At 56.3% G+C, this 17,935-nt stretch overlaps 4 protein-coding genes across 4 annotated transcripts; all 4 read left to right on the top strand.

Annotated features, from left to right (window-relative positions):
- Window positions 1-2,671: 2,671 nt before the first annotated feature.
- GUITHDRAFT_79378 (hypothetical protein) lies at window positions 2,672-3,820 on the top strand (the record flags this gene model as incomplete). The annotated part of the gene is made up of 1 exon (XM_005822820.1): window positions 2,672-3,820. One exon carries the CDS (start codon window positions 2,672-2,674, stop codon window positions 3,818-3,820), a length of 1,149 nt encoding a protein of 382 aa, XP_005822877.1.
- A 2,741-nt stretch (window positions 3,821-6,561) lies between these two features.
- GUITHDRAFT_55007 (hypothetical protein) lies at window positions 6,562-7,095 on the top strand (the record flags this gene model as incomplete). The annotated part of the gene is made up of 1 exon (XM_005822819.1): window positions 6,562-7,095. A coding segment is annotated over one exon (534 nt), but the record flags the coding sequence as incomplete, so codon positions are not given.
- A 1,137-nt stretch (window positions 7,096-8,232) lies between these two features.
- On the top strand, window positions 8,233-13,894 carry GUITHDRAFT_117927 (hypothetical protein; the record flags this gene model as incomplete). Its single annotated transcript, XM_005822818.1, has 19 exons — window positions 8,233-8,501; window positions 8,818-9,313; window positions 9,370-9,408; window positions 9,463-9,710; window positions 9,765-9,889; window positions 9,948-10,055; window positions 10,096-10,899; window positions 10,952-11,124; window positions 11,179-11,343; window positions 11,406-11,504; window positions 11,554-11,724; window positions 11,779-11,848; window positions 11,906-11,964; window positions 12,013-13,020; window positions 13,066-13,188; window positions 13,235-13,315; window positions 13,357-13,458; window positions 13,513-13,611; window positions 13,736-13,894. The coding sequence occupies 19 exons, from the start codon at window positions 8,233-8,235 to the stop codon at window positions 13,892-13,894; spliced, it is 4,398 nt and encodes a 1,465-aa protein (XP_005822875.1).
- A 311-nt stretch (window positions 13,895-14,205) lies between these two features.
- GUITHDRAFT_146152 (hypothetical protein) lies at window positions 14,206-17,514 on the top strand (the record flags this gene model as incomplete). The annotated part of the gene is made up of 6 exons (XM_005822817.1): window positions 14,206-14,885; window positions 14,933-15,000; window positions 15,108-15,188; window positions 15,225-15,291; window positions 15,341-16,190; window positions 16,351-17,514. The coding sequence occupies 6 exons, from the start codon at window positions 14,206-14,208 to the stop codon at window positions 17,512-17,514; spliced, it is 2,910 nt and encodes a 969-aa protein (XP_005822874.1).
- Window positions 17,515-17,935: the final 421 nt, after the last annotated feature.

The following is a 17,935-nucleotide window of genomic DNA, read 5'->3' as shown; positions in this document are numbered from 1 at the left end:
GAAGCTCGTCGTGGGCAAGGGCCTCAGATCCCAAGCCGGAGTCTGCCTCTCTGAAACAAACCTCCCCCTCGTCCCGGCCTCAAGGATGTCCAAGGGCCGGGAAGAGCGCGAAGACTCTGCCGCCGCCGGTCCCTTCCATATCACCTGCCAAGGGTCTGAGCAAAGGCTCGACTAAGGCGCAGCAGGAGGCTGGTAGGGAGACGAGAGCTGGACGGAAGGAGGCAGGAGGGAGCACAAGCAAGGTGTCACGGGAAGGGGATGGGTCGAGGGAGAGCTGCCGTGCGTTGAGTCATCCCTACACCGCAGTCAGCTCCGGCATCGACGCTAGTCGAGGAGCTCTCCCTACACCGCAGTCCGCTCCGGCCCTCGGGTCAAGGCTCATACCGCACACCTCCTCGAGGTCTGATGGTGGAGGTACAGATCATGTCCACCGGATGCAAGGGGTGGGGCTTCTCTCACGATCAAGACCCTCCACCGACGGAGCTCCTGCACGCAAGGCAAGGAGCCTTCGAGCAGCCTCTCGCTTCTTGCCCCCCGCGCGCGTAGAGGAGGAGGACGCTCGTGCGGCTGCTCCACGCAAGTCGATCGATGCCAGCTGACCCATGCAGGCCTGTCTGTCTCACACCGCGCCATGCCGACGTCCTCCATGTCCGTACCGCCATCCGTCTACGATCTCCCGCAACCTACCCGGCACCAGCACCAGCACCAGGCACGCGAGCAAGTGCTGGTCATGTGCTAGCGAGCAGGAGAGTCGAGCGCATGCTGGTAGTGATCTAGTCAACGCAGCTCGATGACGTCTACTTCACTTCCCTACCCTACCTATCTCCCCCCCCCCTTGCCGGCCTCCATTGCGGTACCCGTCTGTGGGAAGGGACCCTGAAGGGGCCCTGCTGTCAGGCCCCGGCCAACGGCCTTACCGGTTGAAGCACCTCAAGGACTGCCTCGTCGTCTCCTTGGGTCGCACCGGGGCACAGACCCTACCTGGTCTGCAGCAGGGGAATGGAGGGGTGTGCTTAGCTCTTGCCGCGGAGGAAGGAAGGAGAGCAAGGCATGTGAGGTGTAAGAATGGAGTGAGGGGATGGAAGGGGCAAGACCCGAGGGCCTCTGTCGCTTGGGGAGCTGGACTATGAAGGGAGCCACGTCTCGGGTGAGCCTTGCGACGAGTTTCCCTTATGCTTCCCTCAACGCTTGTGTGTGTTCTCCTATCCCCGTTGCGTTGAGGCATCGAGCATGAGCCGTTTGACTTCCCCCCTGCCTCTTTGTCTTGCCTGCTCTCCTCTCCCGTCCCTATCTCCCTCCCTACCCCTAGACCTCCCGTCAACCCCCTCCCTCACACCTGGCGGCTGGGGCTGGAGGAGGGTAGGGAGGGGATAGACCCTCCTTCAAGTACGCTAGAGTATCGCTCTGTTGTGACTTGCTTGTCACCATGGATCGAGATGCTGGTGTGACGACGGTTGGCTCTGATTCCTGCCAAGTAAGGTCGGTGAGCACGCCAGCTGACCTTTGGAGTCAAGTGTGAATCGAGCTCAAGAGCACCGGTAGTCAGCTGTAGACTGTTAGCTCTGAGGTAGCACCCGGGGGTAGTAGTGCTGATAGAGTAGCAACTCTCTAGCTTATCTCGCGAGGCTCCTCTGGCCAAGGAGCTCAGTGAGACGGGGTGGTACCATGTTGAGAGATGACGACGAAGAGTTGGCTTTCCTCCAATCCATGTTGGCGTACGAGCAGTACTGATGAGGGGTCCTTTCCCCGCACTTGGTCAGGAGAAGGACGGGGGTCCTGTGTGCTCTCTCTGGCTCTGGCTCTCTGCGGGTGCGTTGACTATTGCCGCTGCTCTGCCACTGGGCGACCCTCTCTCCATCACAGACCAGCATCAGGAAACTATCGCTGACTCATTTCCCTTTCTCTCAATCCTGATCTGAAAGTCCCGCTTTCTTTGTCATTTGCAACTCATTGGCACTGAGACGTTCTCGGCATCTTCTCTCAAATAAAACACACCTCCTGCTCTGCCTCTCTCTCACTCTTTGATCACACTCGCCATCGTCACAACACACTGCTGTTGTGTTGCGTCCTCATGACCCTTTGAGCTTCTTGGGAACGCGGTCCTCGACCCACACGCGGACTCGACGCATCTGCACCTCACCGATACCGACAGCAGCTCGTGCCCTGAGCTGAGCGTGTGGCTGTATCGTGGGTTTCGCACCGAGGGGATCATACAAGAGTGAGAGTGCCGGTGGTGAAGGAGCGAGTGCTGTGTGTCCGTCATCTCCTACCCTGACGGGTCACACTCAACCTTGTCCTTGACTCTACTGCCTCTCTCGGGTTGTTGGGCCCGCCCGACAGGCCCCGGGTCCTAGGACAGCTCGTAGCAGACCTCGATCAGGTCATAGCTGTGATACCCTCCCCTACCAACCCACAAACTTTCATCTTCCCGCCTTTTTCTCCACCCCCCTACCCCCCCCCCCCCATCGGTACCCTCCGCCCCTACCCCAGTACAGCTCGCTACCCCCTTACACACAATCCCTCCTACCCCTCCTGCTCCCCCCTCTGTACCCTCTTCTACCCATCCTTCTCCCTCCTCTGTACCCCCTGTGCGTCCCTCTCACTACCCCAGCCCGACCCTCACCGGTACCGCACACCAGACGGCATGTTTGCGCTGATCCTGACGCGAGACATGGCGCGAGGCTCCTCCAGCCCCACCCGCCCTCGCAGCAAGCGAGCGAGGACAGAGAGCTCCGCGGGGCCAGGAGGAGCCCACGAGACGAAGCTGGCAGCAGGCGACGCCCAGCCGGGAGGGGGAAGAAAGCAGACAGGATCCGGGAAGGCATGCGAGCACGGGCGGATACGATCTCAGTGCAAGGAGTGCGGGGGAGCCAGCATCTGTGCCCATGGGCGGGAGCGAGCTAAGTGCAAGGAGTGCGGGGGAGCCAGCATCTGTGCCCATGGGCGGGAGCGATCTTTCTGCAAGGAGTGCGGGGGAGCCAGCATCTGTACCCATGGGCGGGAGCGAGATAAGTGCAAGGAGTGCGGGGGAGCCAGCATCTGTACCCATGGGCGGAGGCGATCTCAGTGCAAGGAGTGCGGGGGAGCCAGCATCTGCATCCATGGGCGGAGACGATCTCAGTGCAAGGAGTGCGGGGGAGCCAGCATCTGTACCCATGAGCGCCAGCGAGCTAGGTGCAAGGAGTGCGGGGGAGCCAGCATCTGTGCCCATGGGCGGGAGCGATCTTTCTGCAAGGAGTGCGGGGGAGCCAGCATCTGTGCCCATCAGCGCCAGCGATCTACATGCAAGGAGTGCGGGGGAGCCAGCATCTGCATTCATGCGCGGAGGCGATCTCAGTGCAAGGAGTGCGGGGGAGCCAGCATCTGTACCCATGGGCGCGAACGAGCTAAGTGCAAGGAGTGCGGGGGAGCCAGCATCTGTACCCATGGGCGGATACGATCCCAGTGCAAGGAGTGCGGGGGAGCCAGCATCTGTATCCATGGACGGGAGCGAGCTAAGTGCAAGGAGTGCAGGGGAGCCAGCATCTGCATCCATGGGCGCCAGCGATCTCAGTGCAAGGAGTGCGGGGGAGCCAGCATCTGTTTCCATGCGCTGAGGCGATCTAAGTGCAAGGACTGCAGGCTGTCTCCCGCTGCAAGCTCTCCCGCCTGCCTCGGCCCCCAGCCCCCGCCAGACGTCGCCCACATGCTCTCTGCCGGCACCGACCTCGCCGCTCTCATCGCCGGGAGTGCAGGAGAGATAGTGCTCTGCCAGCACGCCCAGCAGCGATCGCAATGCTTCGAGTGTAGGTCGATCGGACGCCTCCCGACCGTCCCGTAGAGAGAGTCGGTAGGACTCTAGACCAGGGCTTGTACATGAAGAGCACGCGAAAGACAGACATCTGCACCATGCTCACCCGGCCTCTAGCGCACGAGTAGCAGGGATGGTGGGAGACGGTCTGGCTCTGCTTTGGACCGGGCCTGCCGTCAGCCGTCAGTCTGCTTGGAGTGGCGCTTGCTTGCCGCCTACAAGGCTTGTAGACGTCGTCGCGAGAAGCTCGTCGTGGGCAAGGGCCTCAGATCCCAAGCCGGAGTCTGCCTCTCTTAAACAAACCTCCCCCTCGTCCCGGCCTCAAGGATGTCCAAGCCGGGAAGAGCGCGAAGACTCTGCCGCCGCCGGCCCCTTGCATATCACCTGCCAAGGGTCTGAGCAAAGGCTCGACTAAGGCGCAGCAGGAGGCTGGTAGGGAGACGAGAGCTGGACGGAAGGAGGCAGGAGGGAGCACAAGCAAGGTGTCACGGGAAGGGGATGGGTCGAGGGAGAGCTGCCGTGCGTTGAGTCATCCCTACACCGCAGTCAGCTCCGGCCCTCGGGTCAAGGCTACGATCTCCCGCAACCTACCCGGCACCAGCACCAGCACCAGGCACGCGAGCAAGTGCTGGTCATGTGCTAGCGAGCAGGAGAGACGAGCGCATGCTGGTAGTGATCTAGTCAACGCAGCTCGATGACGTCTACTTCACTTCCCTACCCTACCTATCTCCCCCCCCTTGCCGGCCTCCATTGCGGTACCCGTCTGTGGGGAGGGACCCTGACGGGGCCCTGCTGTCAAGCCCCGGCCAACGGCCCTACCGGTGTTCCCTACACGGAACACCCCTGCCGGCTGAGGACCCTGCGGCCTCCTTCGGGGTGGAAGCAGGGGTGTGACGGGGCTTGTGGAGGCGAGGGGGGTGGTAGCAAGCAGGAGAACAACCGGGTCTCAAGCCTCGCAAGGACCCTCTGAAGCACCTCAAGGACTGCCTCGTCGTCTCCTTGGGTCGCACCGGGGCACAGACCCTACCTGGTCTGCAGCAGGGGAATGCAGGGGTGTGCTTAGCTCTTGCCGCGGAGGAAGGAAGGAGAGCAAGGCATGTGAGGTGTAAGAATGGAGTGAGGGGATGGAAGGGGCAAGACCCGAGGGCCTCTGTCGCTTGGGGAGCTGGACTATGAAGGGAGCCACGTCTCGGGTGAGCCTTGCGACGAGTTTCCCTTGTGCTTCCTCTCCTATCCCCGTTGCATTGAGGCATCGAGCATGAGCCGTTTGACTTCCCCCCTGCCTCTTTGTCTTGCCTGCTCTCCTCTCCCGTCCCTATCTCCCTCCCTACCCCTAGACCTCCCGTCAACCCTCCCTCACACCTGGCGGCTGGGGCTGGAGGAGGGTAGGGAGGGGATAGACCCTCCTTCAAGTACGCTAGAGTATCGCTCTGTTGTGACTTGCTTGTCACGATGGATCGAGATGCTGGTGTGACGACGGTTGGCTCTGATTCCTGCCAAGTAAGGTCGGTGAGCACGCCAGCTGACCTTTGGAGTCAAGTGTGAATCGAGCTCAAGAGCACCGGTAGTCAGCTGTAGACTGTTAGCTCTGAGGTAGCACCCGGGGGTAGTAGTGCTGATAGAGTAGCAACTCTCTAGCTTATCTCGCGAGGCTCCTCTGGCCAAGGAGCTCAGTGAGACGGGGTGGTACCATGTTGAGAGATGACGACGAAGAGTTGGCTTTCCTCCAATCCATTTTGGCGTACGAGCAGTACTGATGAGGGGTCCTTTCCCCGCACTTGGTCAGGAGAAGGACGGGGGTCCTGTGTGCTCTCTCTGGCTCTGGCTCTCTGCGGGTGCGTTGACTATTGCCGCTGCTCTGCCACTGGGCGACCCTCTCTCCATCACAGACCAGCATCAGGAAACTATCGCTGACTCATTTCCCTTTCTCTCAATCCTGATCTGAAAGTCCCGCTTTCTTTGTCATTTGCAACTCATTGGCACTGAGACGATCTCGGCACCTTCTCTCAAATAAAACACACCTCCTGCTCTGCCTCTCTCTCACTCTTTGATCACACTCGCCATCGTCACAACACACTGCTGTTGTGTTGCCTACTCATGACCCTTTGAGCTTCTTGGGAACGCGGTCCTCGACCCACACGCGGACTCGACGCATCTGCACCTCACCGATACCGACAGCAGCTCGTGCCCTGAGCTGAGCGTGTGGCTGTATCGTGGGTTTCGCACCGAGGGGATCATACAAGAGTGAGAGTGCCGGTGGTGAAGGAGCGAGTGCTGTGTGTCCGTCATCTCCTACCCTGACGGGTCACACTCAACCTTGTCCTTGACTCTACTGCCTCTCTCGGGTTGTTGGGCCCGCCCCACAGGCCCCGGGTCCTAGGACACCTCGTAGCAGACCTCTATCAGGTCATAGCTGTGATACCCTCCCCTACCAACCCACAAACTTTCATCTTCCCGCCTTTTTCTCCATCCCCCCCTACCCCCCCACCGGTACCCTCCGCCCCTACCCCTCCTTCTTCCCCCTCTGTACCCCCTGCGCGTCCCTCTCACTACCCCAGCCCGACCCTCACCGGTACCGCACACCAGACGGCATGTTTGCGCTGATCCTGACGCGAGACATGGCGCGAGGCTCCTCCAGCCCCTCCCGCCCTCGCAGCAAGCGAGCGAGGACAGAGAGCTCCGCGGGGCCAGGAGGAGCCCACGAGACGAAGCTGGCAGCAGGCGACGCCCAGCCGGGAGGGGGAAGAAAGCAGACAGGATCCGGGAAGGCATGCGAGCACGGGCGGATACGATCTCGATGCAAGGAGTGCGGGGGAGCCAGCATCTGTGCCCATGGGCGCAGGCGATCTCAGTGCAAGGAGTGCGGGGGAGCCAGCATCTGTACCCATGGGCGCCAGCGAGATAAGTGCAAGGAGTGCGGGGGAGCCAGCATCTGCACCCATGGGCGGGAGCGAGCTAAGTGCAAGGAGTGCGGGGGAGCCAGCATCTGTACCCATCAGCGCGAGCGAGCTAAGTGCAAGGATTGCGGGGGAGCCAGCATCTGTACCCATGGGCGCCAGCGATCTCAGTGCAAGGAGTGCGGGGGAGCCAGCATCTGTATCCATCAGCGCCAGCGAGCTAAGTGCAAGGAGTGCGGGGGAGTCAGCATCTGTGCCCATGGGCGCGAGCGAGATAAGTGCAAGGAGTGCGGGGGAGCCAGCATCTGTGCCCATGGGCGCCAGCGATCTTGCTGCAAGGAGTGCGGGGGAGCCAGCATCTGTACCCATGGGCGGAGACGATCTCAGTGCAAGGAGTGCGGGGGAGCCAGCATCTGTGCCCATGGGCGGATACGATCTCAGTGCAAGGAGTGCGGGGGAGCCAGCATCTGTATCCATGCCCGGAGGCGATCTACATGCAAGGACTGCAGGCTGTCTCCCGCTGCAAGCTCCCCCGCCTGCCTCGGCCCCCAGCCCCCGCCAGACGTCGCCCACATGCTCTCTGCCGGCACCGACCTCGCCGCTCTCTTCGCCGGGAGTGCAGGAGAGATAGTGCTCTGCCAGCACGCCCAGCAGCGATCGCAATGCTTCGAGTGTAGGTCGATCGGACGCCCGGCCCCGGCTCGTCAGTCCCGACCGTCCCGTAGAGAGAGTCGGTAGGACTCTAGACCAGGGCTTGTACATGAAGAGCACGCGAAAGACAGACATCTGCACCATGCTCACCCGGCCTCTAGCGCACGAGTAGCAGGGATGGTGGGAGACGGTCTGGCTATGCTTTGGACCGGGCCTGCCGTCAGCCGTCAGTCTGCTAGGAGTGGCGCTTGCTTGCCGCCTACAAGGCTTGTAGATGTCGTCGCGAGAAGCTCGTCGTGGGCAAGGGCCTCAGATCCCAAGCCGGTGTCTGCCTCTCTGAAACAAACCTCCCCCTCGTCCCGGCCTCAAGGATGTCCAAGCCGGGAAGAGCGCGAAGACTCTGCCGCCGCCGGTCCCTTCCATATCACCTGCCAAGGGTCTGAGCAAAGGCTCGACTAAGGCGCAGCAGGAGGCTGGTAGGGAGACGAGAGCTGGACGGAAGGAGGCAGGAGGGAGCACAAGCAGGACGAGCTACCTCGAGAAAATCTCGCACACTTTGAGAGAACTACGTTAGGTACTTGTCTGTGTTGCCGAGACCGGCAGCAGACTCAGACCGTCGGACCTGCCGTCAGACCGTCCGTTATCCCAGGCCGGGCTGTCACCCGGGCTGTGCTGTGTCCGTTGAATGGGCTGTATGCTGGGCTGTATGAGACTACAAGTGGTCCACCAGCTTTCGCGGTTGCATCAGTCTTTTGGCAATTTTCCCGCGCAAGAGCTCCATGAAGAAATGCTGAGGGGGAGGGAGGAGAAGGCGAGAGGGAGCATGAAGGAGGAGAAGACCACGAGCGGCAAGGAGCAGAGGAAGACATCTCGCTACGACAGCTTTGAAAGGTGATGGTCTTTGATGGAACTAGAGGCGTCAGGGCGATGGCAGCAGCCACTGATGTCAATCACTGTAGGTTTATGGCAGAAGACTCTACGGAGGAGAGCTCGATAGGAGATATCAGCGGAAACTTCAGCCCCGGGGGAAGCAAGTCATCACTGGACTCCTCCTTCAGAACCAGATCTCATCACAAAGGAGAGTCAGAGGAGAGGACTAGCGTCGGAAATCATGGAGGAGCCAAGGGTGTTTTTGCCCCCATGAAACCAGGGCAGTTTGCAGCGTGAGTTCTGACTTGTCATCTTGATGTGAACAAGAGCTCTGTCTTGTATCTGAGAGTTCTGACTTGTCATCTTGATGTGAACAAGAGCTCTGTCTTATATGTGAGAGTTCTGACTTGTCATCTTGATGTGAACAAGAGCTCTGTCTTGTATCTGAGAGTTCTGACTTGTCATCTTGATGTGAACAAGAGCTCTGTCTTATATGTGAGAGTTCTGACTTGTCATCTTGATGTGAACAAGAGCTCTGTCTTATATGTGAGAGTTCTGACTTGTCATCTTGATGTGAACAAGAGCTCTGTCTTATATCTGATCTGGCAGGTCCCTAGGCTTCAAGCCTGTGCATGTTTCTAAAGCAGTTGATCCCCCGCGTGAAAAGCCGGCAGAAAAGACTGCGGAAGTTCGGTCGTCGCACCTTTCTAAGTCAAAGGAGGAGGACGAAAGCAATCCGAGGAAACTACTCGTACAGACTCGAGAGGAGAAGCCAGTGCACCCAAGAGCTCCTAGCCCCTCTATGGGAGAGAACGCGGTGGAAGAGGAAATAGAAGTGTACGAAGACGACTGGGATGATGATGATGATGAGCCAAACGACAACCAGAAAGCTCAAACAAAAGAAAACGAGAGCAAGGAGAAGGAACCACTAACGAGGCGCGCAGAGACTCTGGTAGATACTTCGGTCGGTAAAGACTCGAGCATTCCAGCACAGTTATCAAACCAGACGGGAACAAGTGAGATCACGAGACTGGGTCAGGAGAACAAAGATTCACTAGCAAAGAAGACCGTTTTCCGAGAATTAGATTTTTCAGAGGCGCTGAAGGTGATGGATTATTGTTCCCTCTCATCATCGTTCCTGAGACTGGGGTTACTTTGTAGGATCAATCTTACGCTACAGACTCGGAGACTGAAGAAGAGGTTGATTTGATGACTCTCTGCCCTAACCGTACTCCAACTCACTCGACGCCTTAGGAGAAACGAAAATTCTTTGAAGAGGTCGCGAAGATGGGACAAGTCGATTACTCGGTGCTGAACCGAAAGCTCGAAGTTGAGAACAAAGATATTCAGGAAAGCAAAGAGCCCCAAGTCGAGTCCACGAAGGCAGGAGTTGGAAATTATCAGGATGATGTCAGGACATCACAAGTGTCTGTGAAGGCGTCATGGGCAGGATACAACCTTGAAGAAACCTTGACGGATTCGCCAGCAAAGCTTGCAGTGAGGTATCAGATTGAAAGTGCTTGACAGTTTCGACTCCCAATCTAATACACTTGCAGCGAATCCACTTTGGCAAGCACTGAGATTGTCAGCCTGTTGGCTGCAGCTGAAGCAAATGAGAAGATGGTCATGGGCAAGGGCTTACACGAGCCGACTGCCTTGCAAGCTAAAGGGCGCCCTCAAGGTACTCGGGGCAGCCTTCACTCTCAGTCAGTGTGCTGTATATGACGTGTTCTGGGCAGGTGTGATAGAGGGGGAAGAGACTGAGGCGGCTCCTCGTCCGACGGGGCTGCAAGGTGACATCTCGTGTAGTTCATTGTGTATGAGCATCGCGTCCCGGCACGCGGATGGTGTGGAGTCGCTTTTATCTGAAGCCTTCATGCGTGGCAGGTCATCCCACGCCAACAGAGCCACAAGCGCCCAGTCGGCTCGAGAGCGTCAGTGATGCGATCTCAGAGCTTATGGCATCTGCGGAAGCCAATGAAAAACAGTTCATCAGCGGGAGCAAAGATGATAAAGAGCCCAAGCATCTCCAGCCCAAAGACGACAGCCCCCGGCAGTCTGACAGCGACTGGGCGAGGGAGACGGAGAAGGAGAGAGAGAGGAAAGGCCTCAAGCCTCTGCCGGCTACTCTACCGCCAGGGTCCGAGAAGTCCAAGCTACTGCCGAGATCAGATCCCAAGCCGGTGTCTGCCTTTCTGAAACCTCCCCCTCGTCCCGGCCTCAAGGATGTCCAAGCCGGGAAGAGCGCGAAGACTCTGCCGCCGCCGGTCCCTTCCATATCACCTGCCAAGGGTCTGAGCAAAGGCTCGACTAAGGCGCAGCAGGAGGCTGGTAGGGAGACGAGAGCTGGACGGAAGGAGGCAGGAGGGAGCACAAGCAAGGTGTCACGGGAAGGGGATGGGTCGAGCGAGAGCTTCCGTGTGACAGTTGAATGTGACTCTGGTCAAGGAAACATTCAAAGTCAAGGCTCCAAAATAGACCCATCGAGTTCGATTCAAGTGAGTATTTCGAAACCTGAAAAAGGCATGTCTATCAAGAGCGAGGAGGCACAAACAGTCGCCATCCTGCCTCTGAGCTCACAAGTCAGGAAAGAGGATCACGAGAAGATGATCAAAGAGTATGAGGGTGCGCTTGATCAGCTCAGAAAGCAGCATGCCGATCGCATCCGGGAGATGGCGGAGCTACATGATCGTGAGCTTCAAGAAACAAAGGAACGAAATTTTGTGCTGTCTAAGAGGTATAGGCATGAGGGATGCTGCAATTATGTTTCTTATCTCTGGTTTCAGAGTGGAAGAACTTGAGGCAATGGACATGGTAAAGGCTGTCGCCAAAGGCGGAAAAATTCCTGCAAGCATCACAGAGGAAGATAGAGAGAGACTCGAGAAGGCAATTCGGGAGCAGGAGGTTCTTCTTCAGGTAGTTTGAGAGTGACAATATGAAGTACAACTTGTTTATTTGCTCGCATTCCAGGCCTATCAGAAGGAAAATGAACGGATAACTGGTGAATGCAAATCGCTGCAGGCTCAGGCCAGAGAAAAGGACCACAGCGCCTTTCTTGAGAATCAAAAGCTCAATCAACAGATCAAATTCCTTCAAGAAGAAACGGAAAGAGTGATTCGTCGGAGTTCTGGGCAGGTGAAAGTCGCCAAGCAGGAGCTTCCTCTCTGTGAGCATTAGCTCATAGTGCTTCTTTTCAGGCCGGCGATCTTGCCTCCAAGCTAGAAGTGGCAAAGGTAGTCGAAGAGCTTGAAGCAGAGCGCAGACAGAATTTGCAGCAGCAGCAAGAACTGAAATTTGTAAGGTACTTCGCTGATTTCACCACGGTGCTGATGCAATTCTCTTCAGGAAATTGATCGGTTGAGAAAAGCCAAGAAAGAGTTAGAAGGAAAACTGGCAGGGGTGGACTTAAACAGGCTGGTGGAGCATGAGAACGAGGTGGCACAGCTGCAATCTTTATTGAAGAGAGAAAGAATGCAGTTCGACCTTGAGAAGACAGACCTCATGGCGCGAATCCAGGTGAAGCTATACGAACATGAATACATGTTCTGGTGCTGACTAGGCAATGTCCAGTGGTACTCGGAAAATCAAGAAATCATTACAAAGAACGATCAGTTGCTGAGGTCTCAGGAGAGGGAGATAGGTGAGCTGAAGAGACAAGTACATCAGCTCGAAGAGAAGAATTCAAACCTCGGAACAGAACTTGAGAACAGTGGAATGAAGGGAGAATCCAAGCTTGTGAAGAACTTGAAGAAGAAGGTATTGCTTCCTGTACACTCAAAAAGACTTGACCGGGGATGTAATCAGATCTCCGAGCTGGAAAAGGAGAAGAGGGAGAGGGAGCAGGAGCCCAACATTGTCAAGGATCTCATCAGAGCCGCACAGCCGAGTGCAGAGGAGATTGAAGTCGTGCAGGATCTTCAGCTCAAAGTAAAAAGTCTTGAGCAAGAGATCGATGAGATGCATTCTGATACCGAAAAACGAATCCGTGTTCTGCGACAAGAGACAGAAAATGCAAGAACTGCGTATGAGAAGAGAATAGCTTCTCTGCAAACGACGAACAAGGAGCTCAGCAACAAGCTTCTGTTGAAACAAGGGGGCAAAGAAGCGAGTCTCTCCAAGAAGGAGGTTGACAAACAGATGTCTGACGTTCGTACTTTCTATCAAAAAAAGATAAAAGATCTCGAGAAGCAGCTTGAAGACGCGAATCGAGCTATTCAGAGGCAGAACGCCCCAGGAAGATTGTTGAATCAGGAACAGCGAAAGCAGATCGAAGCGAACGAAGAGAAAGTCCTGAGAACAAGTCAAACGATACAGGATCCCAACACGAAAGCAAAGTTGAAGGAGGCGTCTAGCACAGCTCCTGAAAAGGACAAGCAACACAAGGACGACAATCAAGTTCCTGAGACCCTCCCGCCGAATGATCCTCAAGAAAAGTTTCGTGATACGAGACAACAGGAAGAATATCAAGCTGGTGGAATATCCACAGATCGAGCGGTCAAAGTCGCATGGGGAGCGAGCTCTACCGCAGCAGAGCACAATATAGACACTCAAGCAGCTTCTGGACATGCTGAAGCAGACTTCAAGGACCGGAGAATTCAACAGCTGGAAGAACAGCTCAAGAGCTTGCAATCCTTTCCACGGGAACTCGCAGGAGGCATGTATCCTGAGTACATGCAGGCGTTGTTCTCCGATCCTTCCATGAACACAATGAGGTATCAGATGATGATGATGCAGCAAAAGCTGAAGGAAAGCGAACGAGCAAGAGAGGTCGCTGAGCTGACTCTGCATGCGGTGGAGCAGAGCACGAAGTCGGTGAGTGGAGCATGCGAGCGATTTCTCGTTCTCAGCGAGCGCCAGGTGGTCGAGCAGGCGCAGGGCGAAGCTCAAAGGCGCATCGAAGATCTGCTGAAGCAGCTCAGCTGCACTCGGCAGGCTCCTTCCGCTCCCCAGGGCTCCGATCACCCGACACACTCAGACTCGGTTCGCCATCGGGCCTCCGGGTCGAGCCCAGCTGACTGCTGAGCAGGTGGAGCTTCCTCCGCAGCCCCGAGAGCGTCCCGACCATGTGCCCGAGAGCTCAGTGGAGCTGCTCGACCTTCGCCAGAAGGTTGTGCTGCCTGCTGGTGGGCTAAGGTGACGAGAGGCTAGGTTGTCGAGCTCGAAAGGATGGTCCGAGGGAGTGGAGCAGCGCAGGAGATGACGCCGTTAAAGAGTTCAAGCTCGCAGCAGATGGAGTTCAAAGTCAAAAAGGTTCATCCTGTTCATCCTGCTTGGCTGCCTCTCCGTCTGACGACGAGGCTGCAGCAAAAAGAGCTTGAGAGGATGGAGGAGCGACTGGCTGAGCTTGAGGAGAAGCATCGGAGAAGAGAGAAAGAGCTCGAGACTCTGCTACTGCAGGCGCAGGTATTCGAACCATCTTGGTCCTTCCATCCCCCACCCCCTTCGTCTCCTCCCCCCCCCTCCTCTTCGTTTTTCTTCTCCTCGCAATGTGCTCCTCTGTTGCTCCCTCTCACCCTACTGTTTGCAGTTCTCCAGTCGGTCGAGTCAGGCGAAGTTGGAGACGGAGATCGAGAACAAGAACAAGCAGATCTCACACTTCCGTGACGAGGTGGAGGACATGATGATGGCGATAGAGGCATTGCGGAACGAGAGGTCGAAGGCAGCCACTCCCAAAGTCAAGATGTAGATATACGAGACATGCGATAATGAAGTGAACGATCAAGGTGGAGACTAGTCCTACCCGTGTCCTTCGATTCTGCTATGAGTGGTGATGTGATCCGTTTTCCTCAACACGAAAGTCCTCAAATTTGACTAAAGTAACCGGTACTTTTTAGTACATTCCAGGAGGTGGGTGGTCACCTTAATTTCAGAGTTTCGGTTCAACGGAAATCGAGCAGAGAGGGAGAGAGGGAGAGAGGGGAGAGGGAAAAGGGGAGAGGGAGAGGGAGAGAGAGAGGAGGAGAGAGAAAGAGAGAGAGGAGGAATCAGGAACAGAACATGGCAGATCCAACTGAGGAAATTTCTGAGAGCGCCTCAAGAGTGAGAGAGGAAGAGGAGGAGGAGGAGGAGGTAGCGACGTCCTCTTCTTCAGACATCATTCGAAATTTGAACTCTGGACTCGACGAGCTCAATCGGTCTCTTCAAACTGGATTTTTCAACTCGTTCCCTCGAGCTGAAGTGGAGGGTGAAGCGCTGGGCTCATACGCGAGGGAGGAGGGTGGGGGGCAGGCAGAGAAGAGCTACGACATCGCTGAAGCCAAGAAACTGATCGACGAGCTGCTGCTGGCAAGATCTCCGAGTCTCTTGTCCTCTGGGGTTGACAAGCCGGTTGACAAGCCTGTTGCGAAGCCCAAGAACAAGACTGTGAAGGAAGCAAGCAAGGAAGTAGCGCTTGTGCGACCGCTGCACATATCAGAGCTCAACGACGTTCTTCAAGACTTTCAGAGTGATGTGAACGCTCTCTACAGACGCTCTGCCCACCTTCCGCCCTCATCGGTAGAGGAGGAGAAACTATCGAAGCCGGCAAGGATGAAAGACGACAGGAGGAGGGAGAAGGGGAAGGGGAAGGAGCAGGAGAAGCTGCTCAAGAAGCCTCGTAAGAACGCCTGGTACAAGAAGGACGAGAATGTCATGGAGCCTAAAGAGTTTGCGTCTCTTGTGTCAGCTGGGCTGTCGGAGTGAGTGAGCTGGGCAGCTGAGAAAGTCAACCTGACGTACTGGGCAGGTGCGAACACTACAAGGCGCTGGAGACCCTCAAAGTTTCTCCTCCTCCTCCTCACAACTCAAAGAAAGGTGAAGAGATGTGAGATGAGATTAGAAGGTGTATGATATCAGAATATGTGAGATGAGATTAGAAGATGAAAGTTTTTGCTCTCATGGCGTCTTTACTTTCGTTTTAGCATCTCGGTCAACCGATTTCCTCACAAGATATGAAGAAATTCAGAGAAATGTCAACCAAGACATCTGTAAATGCTGCCCTGGTATTCACTTCCCTTGCATCCTGATACCTCCTATAGATCGAAACAAGGCCAAGAAGGAAGAGGAGGAAGAGGAGGAGGAGGAGGAAGAGGAGGAGGAGGATCGGTAAGAGGAGGAGGAGGAGGAGGAGGTTCTTTCTGCTGAGCAGCTACAGGCTATGGGAGCTTCCTCGTCGGATTGACACCTGGTGGTTCACCAACGCCGGAAAGATGCAGAGCAGCACAGGAATGATCGAAGGAAGATTCTCCTCGCAGGGGAAGGAGAGTGGAGGAGGAGGAGGAGGAGGAGGAGGAGGAGGAGGAGCGGGTCACAACTTGAAGCTCGACATCTCCATGGACTCCATGCTCCACACTCAGCTGGAGGATCTCAGGTCTGACCTCTGCTGGGCTCCTCCTGGGCTCCTGCTGACCATCTGCCTCAGCGACGTTGTCAACCTGGTTGCCAAGCAGCGGCGAGCGAGGCTGACGCAGGAGGACGCGAACCCGCCGGAGAAGGGCGGGGAGGGGAGGAGGAGGAAGAAGAAAGAGCAGGAGCAGGAGCAGGAGTTGGATCCGTTCAACTGCGGGCTGATCTTGTCGCTCAACTGTGCACATGTGCCAGTAGCAGAGGAGGAGAGTTTGTTCCAGCTGCTCCTGAGAAAAGACCTCGCCCTCTTGTCTGGACTGACCCCAGACTGCTTCCTCTACTGCGGTCTTGTCAGAACAAAGGACGAGGAAGAGGAAGAGGAAGAGGACGAGGACGAGGGCAGAGGAGGAGGAGGAGGAGGAGGGGGAGGGGGAGGGGGAAAGTGTCATGCTCTTGTGAACGTCCGCCTGGAGGGGCTGCTAGACATGAAGAGGGAGGAGCGGGGAAAGATTGTGACCGCAGAGGAGGTGGCGAGGAAGCTGAAGGAGCAGGAGAAGGACAGGAGGAGTAAGTTCCGATCCTGCGACACTCTGTGGAATGTGGAGAGACTGACAGTAGTCCCTGCACATCGTGTACCGGACAGAGAAAGGCTGAAAAATGTGAGAGAGAAATACCATTGATGGTGGAGATGATGATGGAGATGATAATTGAGATGATGATGGAGATGATAATGGAATTGATAGCGATGATGATGATCATGACTATGAAATGCTCTTCATATCTCCGCTTTCTCTTGATTCTTCCATGACATCTTTACAGGTCTCACGATCCGCCATAGAGACGATTCTGCGATGGCTGGAGGAAGAGATTCTCAGGGACGAGGAGGAGCATATCTCCACATCTCAAGTGAGAGACACCTTGCGTCCAATCAACCAGCTCCGCTTCTCCCTCCAAGACTCCTCCTCCTCCTCCTCCTCCTCCTCCTCCTCTGTCTCTCCTTTCCTCCTGCTCTCAGGTGCGAATAAGTGGGTGAGCGCGAAGATCGAGAATGCGATGAAGAAGGAGGGACGAGTTGCTCGGGGGAAGATGAAGGAGGGGAAGACGCTGCTGCAGAATTGGATGAAAGCGTGCGACTCTTTCAGCAGCAGCGGAGCAGTGGAGGAGGCGGAGAGTTGTCTTGAGGAGGCAAGGAAAACTCTTAAGAACATGGTGGAGCAGCAGCAAGAGATCGAGTGGCCGAGGCTGAGGAGGAAGAAAACAGAAGAAGTCACGAAAACCTTCGCCGCCCTGTCGCAACCATGGACAAGGAGAAGGTGGTGGGCTGAAGCAGAGAAAGGCAACAAGCTCGTGCTTCCTGATCCTCTGGAGGAGGAGGAGGAAGAAGAGGAAGGGAAGAAAACTTCGAAGGAGGGAAAGAAGCCAAAGTCCCTTGCACAACTTGAAGAAGAGCTTGTGGAGACTGGAAAGGGGATTGCGGAGATGAAGAAAGGAGGAGGAGGAGGAGGAGGAGGAGGAGGAGGAGGAGGAGGAGGAGGAGGAGGAGGAGGAGGACGTTTCTTTCTGCCTCCCGTGTCCTCCTTTTATCCTGATCGGAGTGAGAGTGAGATTCTCAAGGGGATCGAGGAGGGAGCCAAGCAAGCAAGCAAGACTCTCTCCTCCCTTCTTTCTGACTACCAGCGTCCTCAAACCTCCGACTCCTCCTGTCAGACTGCTCCTGTCCTGGAGCTCCCCGGCAGCAGCTCCATCTCCTCCTGCTTCTCCTACCTGTCCCCGTGGGAGTGGCAGGCGCGGGGAGGAGGAGGAGAAGCGGAGGAGGAATCATCGACACCATGGGTCGCGTGCTCGGGGAGGAGGAGCACCTCTGGAGGAACCCAGCTCGGCTCGGGCTGCTCAAAGTTTCCTCCTCCTCCTGGACCGTTGGAGACCCTGCTGACGTGCTCGAGCGCAATGCTCGCCAGTTTGCCAATGCCGGATGGAGGGTAGAGAGGGAGGAGGAGGAGGAGGAGGAGGGGAAGGGAGGAGAAGCAGAAGGAGAGAAGCCTTGGCTGATGGTTGAATTTCCTCCTTGGATGTGGATCGTTCCAACCTATTACAGCTTTACTGCTGTCGACGTGAGTGGAATGCCAATCAAAAATTTCGAGGTACCTTCTCCTCTTCCCTCCTCCTCCTCCTCCTCCTCCTTCTCCTTCATGCTCTCTTCCTCTCCCTCCTTCCTTCTAACCTCTCCGTCATGGTCTTCTTCTCTTCTCATCTTCTGCTCGTAGGAGGTGGCAAAATCGATCACAAAGGAACCGAAAGGAGGCGACAAGAGCAAGAGTAAGAGCACCATCAAGACCAAGAAGGAGGAGAAGGAGGAGGAGATCGTCTTTCCTGGTCTCCCGAGGAGCTGGAGGCTCCTGGGCTC

Source organism: Guillardia theta, assembly GCF_000315625.1.
Source record: "Guillardia theta CCMP2712 unplaced genomic scaffold GUITHscaffold_118, whole genome shotgun sequence".
NCBI lineage: Eukaryota > Cryptophyceae > Pyrenomonadales > Geminigeraceae > Guillardia > Guillardia theta.
Note: the sequence above shows the minus strand (reverse complement) of the source record. Positions and strands in the feature narration are given on the sequence as shown.